The sequence below is a fragment of the Danio rerio genome, chromosome 13 (assembly GCF_052040795.2).
Source record: "Danio rerio strain M-AB ecotype USA chromosome 13, GRCz13ab, whole genome shotgun sequence".
NCBI classification, from domain to species: Eukaryota; Metazoa; Chordata; class Actinopteri; order Cypriniformes; family Danionidae; genus Danio; species Danio rerio.
Genome location: NC_141033.1, coordinates 53,270,001 through 53,286,450, shown reverse-complemented (window position 1 = coordinate 53,286,450; position 16,450 = coordinate 53,270,001). Strand labels below are relative to the sequence as shown.

The window sequence follows — 16,450 nt, the reverse complement described above, 5'->3', positions numbered from 1 at the left end:
TAAAGGAGAAGAACCACCAAAATGTCTATATTGCAACAGAAACCAAACTGTTAAATGTATTCTTGTGAAATGCCCCATTTTTGATGTTATCAGACAACAGTTTTTATCTGGAGAGACTTTAAAGGAAATATTTTTTACTGTGAATCCATCTAAAATTGTACAATTTTTATCAAAAGGAAATCATTAAAAACTGTTTTAGACTTTTATCTTATCATTATTGCTATTTATGTATTTTACTTTGGACCTTATTAATTGCTGTTGATGACTTTTAATTGTTAGAATATTTTTATAATTATAGAAAATTGGTGTTTATAAAACGTGATAAACTTGATATGTTCTCTTTTTGCCATGACATAGCCATAGAAGCTGAAGTGACAATAAAATTAAATCTCTCTCTCTCTCTCCCTCTCTCTCTCTCCCTCCCTCTTTTTCTCTCTCTCTCTCTTCAGATCGCCGTTTCCCAGTCTTGCTGAAGACTCTCAGGTCTCAACAGGTTGTTTACATCTGCTGTGGAGAGGACCACACGGCAGCGCTAACAAAGGTATGCTTTCATTTTACAGGATCTGTTACTGTACTTTTAAATTCAACTGTTATATGCTGCGATCGCCTTTTATTCGCTATTCCCTACATCAGTTCACTAATATAGTCCACTTGAGTGAGTGAATATGAGCAAGTGAGTGAATATGAGCACTAAAGGAATGCCATTTTGCTGCTTGGCCCTCAGATGCATTAGATTTTTAACTCCTGTGATTAGTTATTAGTCAAACACAGTATTTTGATTTCTGTCATTAAAGACAAACTTTGCTTTAATTGAGTAAGATTTTATTTAGAATCTTGAATTGATGGGATTCTGCTGTGGATGCCATGTTGTGGTCATGTGTGATAATTCATTCACATACCCACAGTGCTTTTGGAGTGTTTTTTGCCTGTTGAGTGTACAACGGTTGATTATTGCAGTGCATTATGGGATTGATTAAGTGCACTTTTGGCTCGTTTCCACTGACTGGTACAGTACAGTACGGTACGGACCGGGCCGGTGCGGGTCACCTTTATCAGGCTTGCGTTTCCACTACCAAGGGTTCTCTTTTGGTGGGTGTGATGTACGACTGAGAGTTTCAATCGACGTCATTTTCGCTTGTATAAATGTCTACAATAAAGCTGTATGGGTCGTTTACATATCACATGAGAAGCACTTCCCACAAAACAGATGCTTTATACACAAATACCTGTTTATAAATGTTCATTACTAACTTTTCCATGAACATGAGTAGAATATAATTGCAGATCAATGACAGTGAGAAATAGCCTACAGTAACATCTGCAATTATATAAAATAAATAGATAAATGCAACATATATGAACGCATACAGACCCTTACAGTCTGTGATATGATACCAGCTACAGAAAAACTACACACAGCAGACATTTAGTCCTTATTTAGGTTTAAAAACAACATGCAACATAGCCCAGAGTCAGTGCAAACCTCTCATCTGTGTCTGTAATCTTCACCAGTACATGTAGCCTCTGTTAGAGAGTCATTGTGTCATTCCCAGTCCAGAAGGCGATGATAAACATGGCAGTTTGTTCGTGATTCAAGTTGCTGAAACAATTTGCTTCTGAGTTTTGCCGGCCTTCTCCTCTGTTCGCGCTTCACTCTCACATTTGTCCTTTCCTTTCAGAATGTTTCACTCTCGCGTTTGTCAGTTTCCGACAGGATCGGGTTTCAAAAACATGTCAATAATCAAGCGCACATATTTATCATGAGCTCGGGAAGTTTGTTGTTTCAGATATAGACGTGCGGTGAGCGCAAGCAAGAAAGCTAACCGCTCGTGCTTCAGACTGCCTCGTAAAAAACTAAAGGGCTAAGTTTAAATCTGCTCTTCTTCTTGGCTTTGTGGCTGTTTATCAACATGACGACAAAGTTTGTTTGTGCCTCGTTCGACCATGACTCGTTATTATTTGTATTTACGCTATAAATGTTAGGGCTGTGCAATTAATCGAAAATCTGATTTTGATTTTGGCTTGTAACGATTATGAAAAGCCATTAATCGAGATAAACGATTATTCCATCACGTACCGCCCCCTTTCCAGTTGTACACGTGTGAAAACTCTTTGCCTCTGCAAAGCTCAGTTCCACGTGAAAATGACTAAAAGCATGTGTTGTAATGTAACTTTTGCGGCACGGGATGCGCATCATTCATATCTTTAAAAGCACAAAAGAGCACGTGCTGTTGTGTGTGCGCCGCGCTTAGCCTCGGACAGGTAGCGTGTGTGTGTGTGAGTTTGCGCGCGCACTGCGCTTAGCCTCGGACAGCAGAGCACACACACATCTAACGCAACCTTAATGCGAGCGCTTTAATGGTCAAATACATGCACATTTGTGTCAGAGCGCGGTGTTTAGTGATTATTCATATTAACCCTCATTTGACAAGTTGAGAATCAAAAGACACGAGAAAGAGAAACCATATCAGAGCAGCACTATTCTTAAAGTGAGCGTGCGGTATTCCTGCTGCTGCCGACTGTTTTTATTATTAATCAATAATAAAATCAAAAATATAGCGAAGATGCTTAAAGCGCAGTTTAAACACAACAGATTTAATAACTCATTTCTAATAACTGATTTCTTTTATCTTTGCTATGATGACAGTACATTATATTTTACTAGATGTTTTTCAAGATATTCAGCTTAAAATGACATTCAAAGGCTTAATTAGGGTAAATAGACAAGTCATTGTATAGCAGTAGTTTCTTCTGCAGACAATCAAACATATATATTGCTTAAAGGGGCCAATAATATCGAGCTATTAAAATAGGTTTCAAAATATTCAAATCTGCTTTTATTCTAGCTGAAACAAAACAAATAAGCCTTTCTGCAGAAGAAAAAAATATAGGAAATACTGTAAAAAAAACCTCTGTTAAACATCAATTGGGAAATATTTATATAGAAAAATAAATTCACAGAAGGACGAATAATTTTGACTTCAACTGATAATCGTTTTGAATAATCCTGATTATAATTATGACCAAAATAATCGTGATTATGATTTTTCCCATAATCGAGCAGCCCTAATAAATGTTCTCTCGGCTGTGTATTTTAAACATGGCGGCTCTTGTTTTCATTCTGGCTTCTTGCGTAAGTAAATGACGCATCTCTGTAAACCAATAGCGTTCAGCTGCGCGTCTAGCCCTCTTTTGGTACCCTTTCTCTTGTTTGATACCCTTTTGAAAGGGTGCAGAAAAAGTGGTACGGTACAATTCAGTTTGGTACGCTTTTGACCGAACCGTACAGTACCACTCAGTGGAAACGGGCCATTTAGAACATCCATTATGGTTTTAGACTCCACTATTAATGGCTGCTTCTTTAAATAGTGCACTATTTAATGGTGATTTTGGATACAGCCACAGTGTAAATCACTTTACATACTTAAGTATTTTGTTTATTTATTTTGTTTTTATAGGAGGGCGGTGTATTTACTTTTGGAGCTGGTGGATATGGTCAGCTGGGACACAACTCCACAAACCATGAGGTCAACCCCAGAAAGGTGTTTGAGCTCATGGGGAGCGTGGTTTCACAGATTGCATGTGGTCGGTAAGTACAGCTGTTTTGACATGGGGTTAGTATTACCTGTGGTAAACTGTAATAATTGCAGAGTGTTTTCTGTGATCTTTAGAGATTCTTTAATCAAAGATTAAATGTCTTTCGTCCTTTACTCCCCTATTACTTATTCCAAAATCGTAGTTGCTTTTTCTGTTGAACACCAAAGAAGATTCTTTGAAGAATGTTGGAAACTGCTAGCCAAAAACAATGGAAGTCAATGGATAAATGCAGGCGGTGCAAAAGCTTCCTTCTGAAGATACACAGATCTGTGTGTTCTCCGACATGGATTCAAATCCAGGGTAGAAAAAAAAGCTTATTGTGACTTTGTAGACACAAGCTAACAGGAGTCAATGGGACACGAGTTTTCACAAGGCACAGGTTACACGAGTCTAAAACTATGAAAAAAACATGATTTAACCAACTGATGCAAAACATCGATTTTGTCATTTAGAGTTTTTCCATCAGCAGAGAGTTTGTAGTTGCCTTATTATGGTGGGCATGTCCCTTATTTTCACATCCCAATGTTGACAGGTATGGAAATCCAGGCATAACACTGTATGACAAGGCTTCAGATGACTGATCTAGAGCCTACAGCTAATCAATCTGTCAGATTCTGGAGTGCATTACAGCTCTAAAGAACATTATAAATGATCTTAAATAAAACAAATACATTTATGGAGATGGTATACAAATATATAAATTCACTCACAAGGGAAACGGAGGCCACGTGAATGGTTTGTGAGCACAATTAAGTGAACACAGCATCCCATATCATCTGATGATTGCAGGAAATAATCTCAAAAGCCAACTAACTGTGTAAAGAAACATTAACCAACACAAAAATGAGATGTATATGCCGAGTTCATCGGGTAATTAGCCGTAATCAGCTGAAGTGACGAGACAGCGAGCAGAGAGACCTAGCTGTCACTCAAGTGGCCACGCCCTTAATTATGCAGATTTAATAAAACTTGATAAAAACGAAACGGATGACTTATAAAAAAATTCACCCCCCTCACTGTTGTCATAAATGGTAATCATGGCTATATGCACCAAAGCCATCTTTTTTACCAGGCTGTAAACATGCAGTCAGAAATGAAGAATTGCAGTTTTAGTTACTTCCGTATTAGCTTCCCAAGGGAGAGCGGGAGGTTGCTGCTTGGAAAATGCCTAATAATAGGATGATAGCAGGTAGGGTTGGACCGATAGACGATGTCATCGTCTATCGCGATGGACAATAGACAACACAATGCTGAGCCGCCATCGCCGATCCTCCGCCCTGCCCCCATCACAGACACGCTCGCGAAAAATACACACTCAGGCCCCGTTTACACTAATACATCTTGGTGTAAAAATAGCATTTTAGAACGAAAATTTTCCAATCCACATCGTGTTTTACCTAGCATTTCTGAAAAGCCCTCCATCTGCTGATAACACACATCATGTGACCACACACATACATAGTCATGCGCTCCTCTGAGCATAGAGCAGTGCACGCCGGACAGTTTATCAAGGATGTACCGCTGGATCACGTCTCACTATAGTTGTTAAACGTTATATTCAGGCATCCCGAGTCTCCCGGAATTTCCAGGAGTCTCCCGCAAATGCATATAGACCTCCCAGATGCCAACAAACGAGTGATAATCTCCTGGAAATCGCGCATCTTCCTTCCGATCCTCAAATAAGTCGCGCACCCTTCACCACCGGATCCCTCCTCGCTCTTCAGACAGGTTACGCACTCTGTCAAACACCCGCTTTTCACATACATCATATCTGGCTATGACGACGATGCCATCATCTATCGCCATGTTTCACAGTAGACATCGTACAATGCCAAATTGGTTGACATCGCCCAACCCTAATAGCAGGATAAAATACGGGAGAATCCTGGAAAAAACAGGCAGGGTTGAGACAGTTACAACAGTTGAGAGTTCTTCCACCCATTTCTTCCTATATCATCATGTCCCTTCCGGGTCTCCATATCACCTCATGTTTTCAGTCTTTTGACTAGTAGTAAATGATCCGGGTGTAAATATCTAGAACAATCTCAGAAATTGCTGATCCTGAGTGAAAGCGGCACAAGAAATTCAGATGTGAGATTGGGGTCATTTTTAAACCCCACAAGGTCTCCAGATAATGCAAATCTCATGCACATTGGTTTTTAAATTAAACATATGAAAGCCTACAAGAATCCCGTATTTTCAATGTGGTGGAGATGATGACTTGTTTTGGTTCTTGCCTTATCATCAGGCAGCACACTCTGGCGTTCATCCCTTCATCAGGAAAGATAGATTCGTTCGGTCTCGGGGGAAACGGTCAGCTGGGAACGCGCTCCACCTGCAACCGCATCAGTCCCACACCGGTGAAGGGCTGCTGGAGAGCCCACGCTGACCCTGTTGCCATGGATCATAGCGGTGAGCTTCAAAAGTGCCTGCAGAATCACCTCTCAGACTGCTGTCCTTCTCTGTGTTTCTCAATTGCATGCGTTGATGTGAATTTAATCATTATACATATTGACAATGCATGTCTAGGCAACAAGTATAGATGAGAAAACCAGCAACGATTAAGAATGCATGATTAAATGCCGTTAAGGCTTTTGCAATCAAAAAATGTGATTATGATGGAGGTCAGTGGAGCACAAACAGCACCAACATAACCAAAGGAGAGTCAATTTGCACAGAGTGTGAAACATTTCGAAGCATTTTCACAAAATATGCATCAAAATAAGATTTTTCCACAAAAAAATCATTGCATTTGCTGAAACACAGAGAAAGCTGTGGCCAAATTAAGCCTCAAAATCATCCCAGAGTGGATGAAAACAACCTAACAGCACACAAGGGTTGATGTGGTGTGAGTTGGATAAGATCATTTGCAGAATGCTTACTTATCAATAAAGCTAATGGTCACATGTTTAGCTGTGCCGTAGCATTGTGCATAAATATCATTGTTCATTTGTTGGTTAACAAAATGTTGAATCACCTTAGATCAGAGTTACATTATAAGCTGATGATGTTTCAGATTTGACAGGGTATTTGAGTGTGTTGAATTGTGCATTTCAGAGGCGGAGCGGAGTTACTGTGTGAAGAGGATTTATGCTGGAGGAGACCAGAGTTTCGCTCACTACGCTTTATCAGAGGTATGAAAAGCAGCGAAGGTTTTATGTAGGGCTGGGCGATTAATTCGAGTTTACATTTTAAGACGAATTAATTTGGAATCAAATCGAGAAATTGTGATTTTTTTAAATATATATATATATATATATATATATATATATATATATATATATATATATATATATATATATATATATATATATATATATATATATATATATATATATTTAATACATTATAATGGCACCAATGCACTTGGGTTCACTCTCTGTATGAAGCAGGAGGCACACCAGAAGCGTCTCTCGCCGACGCGACGCGCAGCACCACGCAGCGCCATGGATTTTAGAGTTCTAAACAGGTTTCTATACACACACCAGCGCCGCCCAGCCACGATTAAGGACGCAGGTCATATTTCTGCCGCGCCACACAGCGCCATCTGATTAGTTTCATGTTGAATATCATGTGAATGTGCGCGTTTGGTGTGTGATAGTTTAAACTGTCATGTGCACACCGTGTCGCGGCGCTTCTGGTGTGCGACCTGCTTGACTGCCTGTTAAAGCGTGAAGTCATGTAGGATTTTGCTTGTTGCATTAGTCTGAGTCACGTCTGTGTGGATTGTCTAGACATTCCCTCATCAAGTCGATAAACTCGATCTCAACATGTATGAAGGACGTAAAAGCCTGCCATGTGAAAAACCGCGCCGATCTTTTGGTTTGAACACGAGCAGAGGTGAGGGACTGTAGCAGTGAAAATGAAAGTAGCTGCCCCCATGAAGTCATTTAGCGGACCTAGTTGAAAACCAGACAGATCAGGCAGCATAATACAGAGAGTGAAGCAAAGCGCATCAAATGATCGATATTTAATAGGGGAAATAAGAAAAATAGATTAAATATATTATTTTATATTAGACACACATCTGGTGCTTGTATTTGCTCCTGCTATACGTCCACAACTTTACGCATTGGGTTAAATTAGGCTTTACAGTTTCCATGTTCAGTCCTTTTCTTCCACTGTATCTTTTTAAGAAAAGGCAGCAGCTTTACAACCTGACATTCAATCAGAAGACAAAGCCGAGCTGACAGCCAATCTTTCCTAGGCTCAGCAAAACTAGCAAAAATACCCCTGTATTCCTGCAAGTGCAATATTTACACAAATATTTCTTATTCAAATCTTCAGCAACGCTATTTAACTCGTGAATTAGTTTTACATTTATTTACACCTTGACCGATTTTTGTGTGACATGGCCATTAAGAATACAATGTTCCTTAACTAGATGGGTTTTCAAGTTACTTTTAAAGAGAATGTTACTTCAGTCATGTTGTTGTAATGTTTTGAGAAGACTAGTAACACAATAAAAAAAAAATCGAAATCGTGAATCGGTCAAACTTTATAAAAAACCTAGATTTTTTTTTTTTTGCCTAATCGCCCAGCCCTAGTTTTATGCATGAGTATATACACGAGTCAAAGACAAAAGTGTTCAGACACTAGAGAGCGTTTGATTGGTCAGAAGATTTGATGAGAAACAGAAATATGATTTGATGTCAAAGAAATTGTTAATCCCTTTTGTCAAAAGTACAAACTGTGCGCATTTAGTTGTTTATGTCTTCTAAATGCGTATTTTGGAGCACAGTAGCTTATAGATATCCTTAAAACTAACATACTGATTCTAAAATAATCAAAACATTATTTTCATTTCAATAAACTGCATTGTTTTGCTGTGTTGTTTTAGGATGACGGTCCCCCACTGGATGTGAGGATAACCAGACCTGCTGGACAGATCTACACACTCAGCACTGAACTCATCCAGAAGTGGCTCAATCACGGCCTTGGCAGGATACCAGCAGAAATCACAGAGTACTGCTTTAACCCTCTTTACACTCTTTTTTATTTTAGGATATGTAGCTTTGAAACTCCTGTTTACACTAAATACAATAAATCTTAAATCAATAAAACAATAAAATCAATCTTTAGCAATAAAGATGCAGAGAATCAATATAATTGGGATCACTTTCAGGAATATTTAGAAAATTTAATGATTTTTTAATGTAAATTGCAATTTAAAAAGCTACAGATGACATTGTGGAGAAACCTCTTGATTTTAAGTCCTCTTTTCAAACATTATTTTAAGAAAATTATTATTTAGAAAATGATTGGTTATACCATATGGGAAGAAATGGTAAAAATACATTTAATCAAGGCTGGTTAATTGAAGTATAAAAGTAAAAGTACCTCAGGTTTCCAATGCTAGTGTCAGTTTATTTGCTTTGCCTCCTTTGGAAGTGCTTGGCAAAGTATTTAATGTTGTTTTTAATCCAGCACACTGACTGTGATCACTAAATTTACTGTTTATTACATTTATGCATTATTAAATAAATATTACACAAGCTGGATTCACTGGTCAGATGCGCTAGAAACAGCACACTGAGGACACCTGCTGGATCCAGAATGATAATGCCAAATGAAAAGCATAAATTAAAAATAAACAGATTTTTATTGTTCGTCAGTGGACATAAATATATTTATTGTTATTTTTTAGGGATGTAACGGTATCAGAATTTCACGGCACGATAATACCTCGGTATGAATGGCACGGTACGGTATTTATTGAATAATTTACAGGAAAAACAAAACTAATGAAAAGACTCGAAAAAAGTGGCAAAAAAAAAGTGACACTGAACATATTAATGACATACAAATTAGGCTTAGTAAGTTTCGAAACAGGAACTTCAATTTTTTAATTTTAATAACAAAAAACTATTAAACCATATAAAAAAAAGTTTCAATTTAGTATTGTTGAAAACTCATCACATTCAACATTTAATCACTCACTCACTTAGATAGAGATGGGTTTAAAGGAAAATTATCATATAACTATAATCTGGTAAAGCTGGATCTCTGGGCATGTCCCCTGCAACAGAAAAAACCCCTCTCATTTGGGACTGAGGTTTCTGGGAAAGAGAGATATGATTTAGCCAAGGTTGACAGCAGTGGGTAACGTTGTGCATTGTCTTTCCCCCACTTGAGAGGACAAGCCATGAGTGAGATAGAGATCTCTTTGTGGTACAAGTCAATAGCCCCTTTCACACAGTGATACCGGTTAATATCCGGAAAACTTCTGGAAAGACTTTACCGGTATATTGAAAAAAGCGCTGTTCACACAGGCGAGGACGATACGGAATTTTCCGGAAAAGAGCATTCACGCATTCATTCCAAAATAGCGGTAAATTCTGACATCATTCACCACAAATGAGCTTTAAACGGCTGCGCTTGTATTTGTAAACATTTGACTACATTACAAACTCTGTGGATGATCAATATTGTGAACAACTTTCGCAGGATCACTTTCGCATGTCGAGATGTTCATGATATGTGGGTGTGCTGGCGCTCACAGGCTGTTTCACAGGCACACGCAAAGCTTGAAGGTAAACAAACAACGGCTTATCATAAGCATCTCATCGATGATTATTTACACAGTTGGCATTAAGAAGAACATATAAACGTGATCTGACTAACTTCTAGCAGCTAAATGTGTCTGGAAAAATATTCAAAGGCTTTTATGCTCATAAACCGCGCGGACGTAAATGCGTCTGACTGTTGTGATTGGCTAAAGCAGACGTCTCATGTCAGCACGTTCTAGACGTGCACGCGCTTATTACGGCAATCTTCCTTCTGCATTCACACAGCGCAGCATTCCGGCAAATTGCCGGTAATGTTACAACTTCTCTTTCCGGAAAATAGCCAGAACGAATTTACCGGTATTTTCAAAAAGGACCTGTTCACACATACAACCTTTCCGAAAAATTGCCGGTAATTTTCCGGAAAGGTCTGTATGTGTGAAAGGGGCTAAAGTCTGCATCAATCTAACAAGTGTGCTGTGTTCTGCAGTCCCCATGACAGTTTTTAATCGTATTCCCCGACTTATATTTCACCACAGTCTGGCAGTGCCTGCATGCTGTTTTTGTCTTTGTCTGTCACCTTTTCTCCTTTTTCGTATCTTTTTAGAAAGAAACCGAAATGCTTCCACACATCAGATTTAAAACCCGCTTTAGGTTCGATCATTTCCAGCTCTTTTTCTTCCCCGCTACTAGCAGCACACTCCATTTCCACATTACTGGATCTGTAGTGACAACAGACCGCAAAGGATGATGGCCACGCCTGGGCTGATGGGAATTGTAGTTCCCGCTACCTCTCGTTCGCTTCATTCGCCTAAGCAAACTTTTCTCAGAAATATAGTTTTATTGAGTCATGCGCCTACGGTGATATTGAAAAAAATTACTATTGCGGTATGACGGTATTTACAATATCGTTACATCCCTATTATTTTTTTATATTACTAGTTATCATGCTTTGTGGAAACAGGCCTTAAGTCATGTCTGTCCTGTACTGTTTCATTAGATTTATGCATTATCAAATAAAGATTACACGAGCTGGATTCACTAGTCAGATCTGCTAGAAACAGCAAACTGAAATTAATGTGTAATGAAAACCATAAACTTTTTTTAATGCTTATCAGTACACTCATATATTTTTATTATTAGATTTGTATTAGTAGTTATCATGCTTTGTGTGAACGGGCCTAAATACATATCTCTCCAGCACTGTTTTATTAGATTTATGCATTATTTAATAAAGATTACACGAGCTGGATTCACTGTTCAGACATGCTAGAAACAGCACACTGAGGACACCTGCTGGTTACAAAGGGCTGTAGTGCCAAATGAAAAGCATAAACTAAAAGTAAACCGATTTTTATTGCCAGTCAGGGGACTCAAATATATTTATTGTTGGGTCCCACTTTATATTAAGTGTCCTTAACTACTATGTACTTGCATCCAAAAATGAATACAATGTACTTACTGTGTTCATAATGTATTTGAGAACACTTGTGGTGCTTGTGAGTTGGGATAGAGGTTGGGTTTTGGACAGGGTTGGTGGTATTGGTAGGTTTAAGGGTGGGTTAAGGTGTAAGGGATGGTCAACAGTGTATTTACAAATGTAATTACAGAAGTTAATCACAGATGTAATCACATACAGGTATTTAATCAAGCATAAGTACATAGTAAATACATGTATCTACACAATAAGTACATTGTAACTAATTATTAATTTCTGTGTAAGTGCTTATTAGTTAAGGACACTTAGGGTGCTTTCACACCTACACTTTTGTTTCGGAACGTGTCTCGTTTGCCAAGTTAGTGCGGTTCGTTTGGCATATGTGAACAGGGCAATCGCGCTCTGTTCCGCGCCAAAGTAAATGCTCCGAGATCGCTTGAATGCGGTGGTCTCGGCTCGATTGAAACGAACTCTGGAGCGGTTCGATTGCAGTGAGAAAGCGATCCGATCCGAGCGCGGTTATATCACAGTGTTTTATGGATATGTAATAGGCTTACGGCTATATGAAGAGAGAATTATGAGTATGGCGGGAAGTTTCGCGAGTCTCCGGATGCCCGCAAACGAGTGATGATCTCCCGGTAATCTCGCGTCTCTCTCCTAGTCCTCAAATAGGCATCGTCGCGCACCCTTCTCACCCCTCCCCACCGCATCTCTCCTCAGACACGTCACGCGCCCGCACCCTGTCAATCACCACCAAACCACCACCTCTCCTGACAGCTGAGCGGGACGCTGCAAAATAAACCCTGACACTCTGACCAATGTGAGGAGAGTTTACTCGCACGTGACTTGTTTTAGCTCTTTTGGTCCGATTAGAAACTTTGCAGTGTGAAAGCGAACCGCTCCAAGAGCAAAGAGCAACAATGTAACAATTTTAATCTCTGTTTCGGAACAACTGAATCGATTCACAGGTGTGAAAGCACCCTTAATGTAAAGTGGGACCTGTTGTTGTATTTATATTTTCTGTTTTTCTTTTTTAATATTGGAACGGGAATTTAGACAGGTCTGATTATCATGTCAGTTATGTGTGTTCTGTGTTTCTTGCAGTGAGATTGATCTTGTGTTTTCTTCTGCGAGTTGTCTCAATGGAAGCTTTCTGTCTTCAAGGTAACCAAATCATCAATGCATTTAAGTCGAAGATAATGTACATCCAGCCGGTTGTGCTCTCAGAATAAAGCCTGACAGGTTTATCAGCAGCTGTTGTATAATACGGACGGATTTATTCTGTGTAACAGCCAGCTAGATGTGCATTATCCTGCTGGTTATATGGATACTTAACACAAAAATAAACTATTATACACAAAACATTGATCTGAGCTGTAATAGTTTACACTTTTAATTAAATGTAAAGCTCGCAGAAAAGAAAAAAAAAGGCTGAATGCAGCCTACACTAACCTACTTATTATTTGATATATATTGTAATATATGATATATCTATCTAATAAAACACCACATATGTAATAGCATGCTTGATTGACCAATCAGAATCAAGTATTCCTGAGAGCCGCAAATTAATATACGTGTGTGCAATTTTCTTTTTTGTTTGGTTTTTATTATGTAGAAGAAGCACAGCATGTTTACATGTTTATTTAGATGTCGCTGATCTTTTGCACTGCTGAGCATATGTGAATAACTTCTGTAAAATCAGATTATAGTTTCTCTAACGGGAATGTTTTGTTTTGCAGTAATCCAGATCACTACAGCACGAGCAGTAAGTGCTCAGGTGTGGACATTAACACGGCTCGTCTGCTCTTCCACAAACTCATCCAAACCGATCACCCACAAATCTCACAAATCGTAAGTCACCTAATGTTTCCAGCATGAGTGAAAGCAATGCAGACTCATTTACATCCAGGGTTCAATGCTAAGGATTTTTTATACGGGTCCGATCGGGCCATTGGTTGAGATTTTTACTTGCCCTGCCAAAATTTTCACTGGCCACACCAAAAAAGAAAAAAAACTAAAAAGTTAATAGCTATTTCTTAGCCACATATTTTTAAAAAAAATTATGGCTGTGAATCTAGAATTTAAACATTTTAAATATGTTAATAAATGTATAATGTGCAAAATTCAAGATTTTATGCAAATGAAAGAGCAGTATGAAAAATGTGCAGGTATTTTAATGCAATTCTAAATAATTGTTATAAAAATGGCTTGCCAAACTGACAACTGTTTTTTTTTGTTTGTTTGTTTTTTTTTTTTTTTTTTTCAGTTTCTTAATTTTGTTCCCATGTAATCGTCTGCTTCTAAGACTTTAGAAACAGATGTTTTCTTTTAGCCTCATTGTTTAATTTTGCCGCCATGTTGCCATCTTTTCGCTGAACTGGTTGTTACCACGTTACAAAAAAAAAACGTGCTCAACGTTACTGGCCGATAGGGGCCAGTAACAATCCTGTCTACTGTCCCAAGTGTCTTTCACACTGGCCCTGGTCCTTATTGTTGAGCCCTGACATCTAAACACTTTAAATAGACAGGTGTGTGGCTTTCCTAATCAAGTCCAATCAGTAGATTCAAAGACATCTGGACTCAAATAATGCTGTGGTCACACTAGAGTTTGTGCGTGTATAATTCTGTTGTACAGCGTTGCGAAAAGGGCGGGATTAAACAAGATGTTTAGACATTGAAAAAAGCGAGTGTTTTATATTTTAAATTTCTGTCCGGAGAGGTCATGTTTTAATCCTGCCATGATTGGTCTCACGCAATCATGTGATGCGATTTTGTAGGTCAGAATTCACCCAGCTTGAACTTTCCAATGCAGCGAAACTGCAAAACTTGTGGCACGAGCTTGCGCTTAGGGTCTGACGAAGTCTACAGGGAGAAAAGTGCAGTGTGATCGCAGTTTAAAGGTGTAGAACCATCTCAAGGATGATCAGAGGAAATGGACAGCACCTGAGTTAAATATATGAGCCGGTGGTGGATTTTTAGGTGATGGTTGTTGTATTTCCTTGTTCTGCGACAGCTACAAATTACCTGGTTTTGTTTTGCGTCTGTGACTTTGAAACCAAGATATTCCCATATTACCCAAGTGCTGTTGTTCTTTGATATTAATTAGTCTATATAATGCTTTTGAAGCGGCAGATGCCATCATCCCACTCGTTCGTGCTTTTTCTGTTTGTTTGTTTGTTATTGTGGGCGTTCCGCATTGTTCGGTTGTGCAATTCTGTTTGGGCAGAATGAAAGTGTGCTCACTCAATTGGCTAGTACGACAGCAGTCAATTGCTCTGGGGGTGAGGAGGTTAAATAATATATATTTCATATTGCAGCCTCTTGCGATTTAGATAATCACAACATTTAAAATTGCGATTCGATTCCGATTAATCACACAGCCCTACTTAGGACCATGTGATATTTCAGTTTTTCTTTTCTAATATATCTGCAAAAATGTCAACAATTCAGATTTTTTTTTGTCAGTATGTGATGCTGTGTGTACAAAAAATTAACTTAAATTATTTACATTTACATTTAGTCATTTAGCAGACGCTTTTATTCAAAGCGACTTACAAATGAGGACAAGGAAGCAACTTACACAACCAAGAGCAACAATGAATAAGTGCTGTAGGCGAATTTCAGGTCTGTAAAGTCTAAGAAGAAAAGTATTAGTAATTTTTTTGTAATTTTGTAATTTTTTTTTTAGTAAAATGTTAGTATTTAAAAAAAATAAAATTTCATTTATTTATTTATTTATTTTTTAGTACAGTTAGTGTTATATCAAGAGAGGCAATTGCAGATTAGGAAGTGAAGTGGAGAAATTATTCATGCAAGTGGGCGAAGCAGTGGCGCAGTAGGTAGTGCTGTCGCCTCACAGCAAGAAGGTCGCTGGTTCGAGCCTCGACTCAGTTGGCGTTTCTGTGTGGAGTTTGCATGTTCTCCCTGCGTTCGCGTGGGTTTCCTCTGGGTGCTCAAGTTTTCCCCACAGTCCAAAGACATGCAGCACAGGTGAATTGGGTAGGCTAAATTGTCCGTAGTGTATTAGTGTGTGTGTGGATGTTTCTCTGAGATAAGATTTAGCTGGAAGGACATACGCTGTGTAAAAACTTGCTAAATAGGTTGGCGGTTCAATCCACTGTGGCGAATTGGATTAATAGAGGGACTAAGTCGACAAGAAAATTAATAAAAGGATTTATGCAAGTGGCTGCAATATAATAAAGGGTGAAAAATGTAAGGGGGTCTGAATACTTTCTGTACCCACTCTATATGAGAGCATTTTTGGTTACATGTTAAAATCATAACATTGTAGTCTAAACTCAAAGCAATCATGACAAACTATGACAAAATATATCATTTGAAAGCTTAGCATTTCTAGCTTCAACATCTGTATTAGATTGCAGTGTTAGATCTGTATCAGTAATAGATATTGCTGAGCAACAGTTATTTAATAATTTGCTACTAGAAAACGTATCAGAATCGTAAAGCATTACTTTGCTACAGCAATCCACGTGTAAACATTTGTTTGGTGTTTTTAGAGGCTGAATTCAAATCAAACTGCGCACACACTTTAGAACTTCATGTCTAGGCTACAAATATTGTCAGAAGTTGGAAACAAATACAAGTTGTATTCCTCAAAACATAGGGGGATAAACTGGATGTCATCTGGTGGTCATGTCTGGTACTGCGGCCTAACAAAATCTGACTGAATGGAAATTATTTGGTGTTATCAATTTTAAATGTGGAATCTGATTTGTTCAGATATTTAACTTTATTTTCTGTCAATTTTAGGCTAGAAATGTTTTATAGGATACATATTTTGTGTAATATAATACATGGTTTCCGCTGCATTCATTCTTCCATGGCGGGGCGCCGCGCCAAAATTCATTCCGCCACGGCCACATTACAGCTTCTTATTCAACATTAT

General features: G+C 38.4%; 1 protein-coding gene across 6 annotated transcripts in view; it reads left to right on the top strand.

Annotated features, from left to right (window-relative positions):
• herc4 (HECT and RLD domain containing E3 ubiquitin protein ligase 4) overlaps window positions 1-16,450 on the top strand; it is a 65,945-nt gene that overhangs the window by 19,092 nt on the left and 30,403 nt on the right. For all 6 annotated transcript variants that reach the window (XM_087279815.1, XM_087279819.1, XM_087279813.1 and 3 more), the window contains 7 exons: window positions 450-541; window positions 3,459-3,589; window positions 5,846-6,009; window positions 6,655-6,731; window positions 8,438-8,562; window positions 12,646-12,705; window positions 13,284-13,395. In XM_087279815.1, the coding sequence (XP_087135941.1) occupies window positions 450-541; window positions 3,459-3,589; window positions 5,846-6,009; window positions 6,655-6,731; window positions 8,438-8,562; window positions 12,646-12,705; window positions 13,284-13,395 (761 nt within the window). The remainder of the gene's footprint in view (window positions 1-449; window positions 542-3,458; window positions 3,590-5,845; window positions 6,010-6,654; window positions 6,732-8,437; window positions 8,563-12,645; window positions 12,706-13,283; window positions 13,396-16,450) is intronic.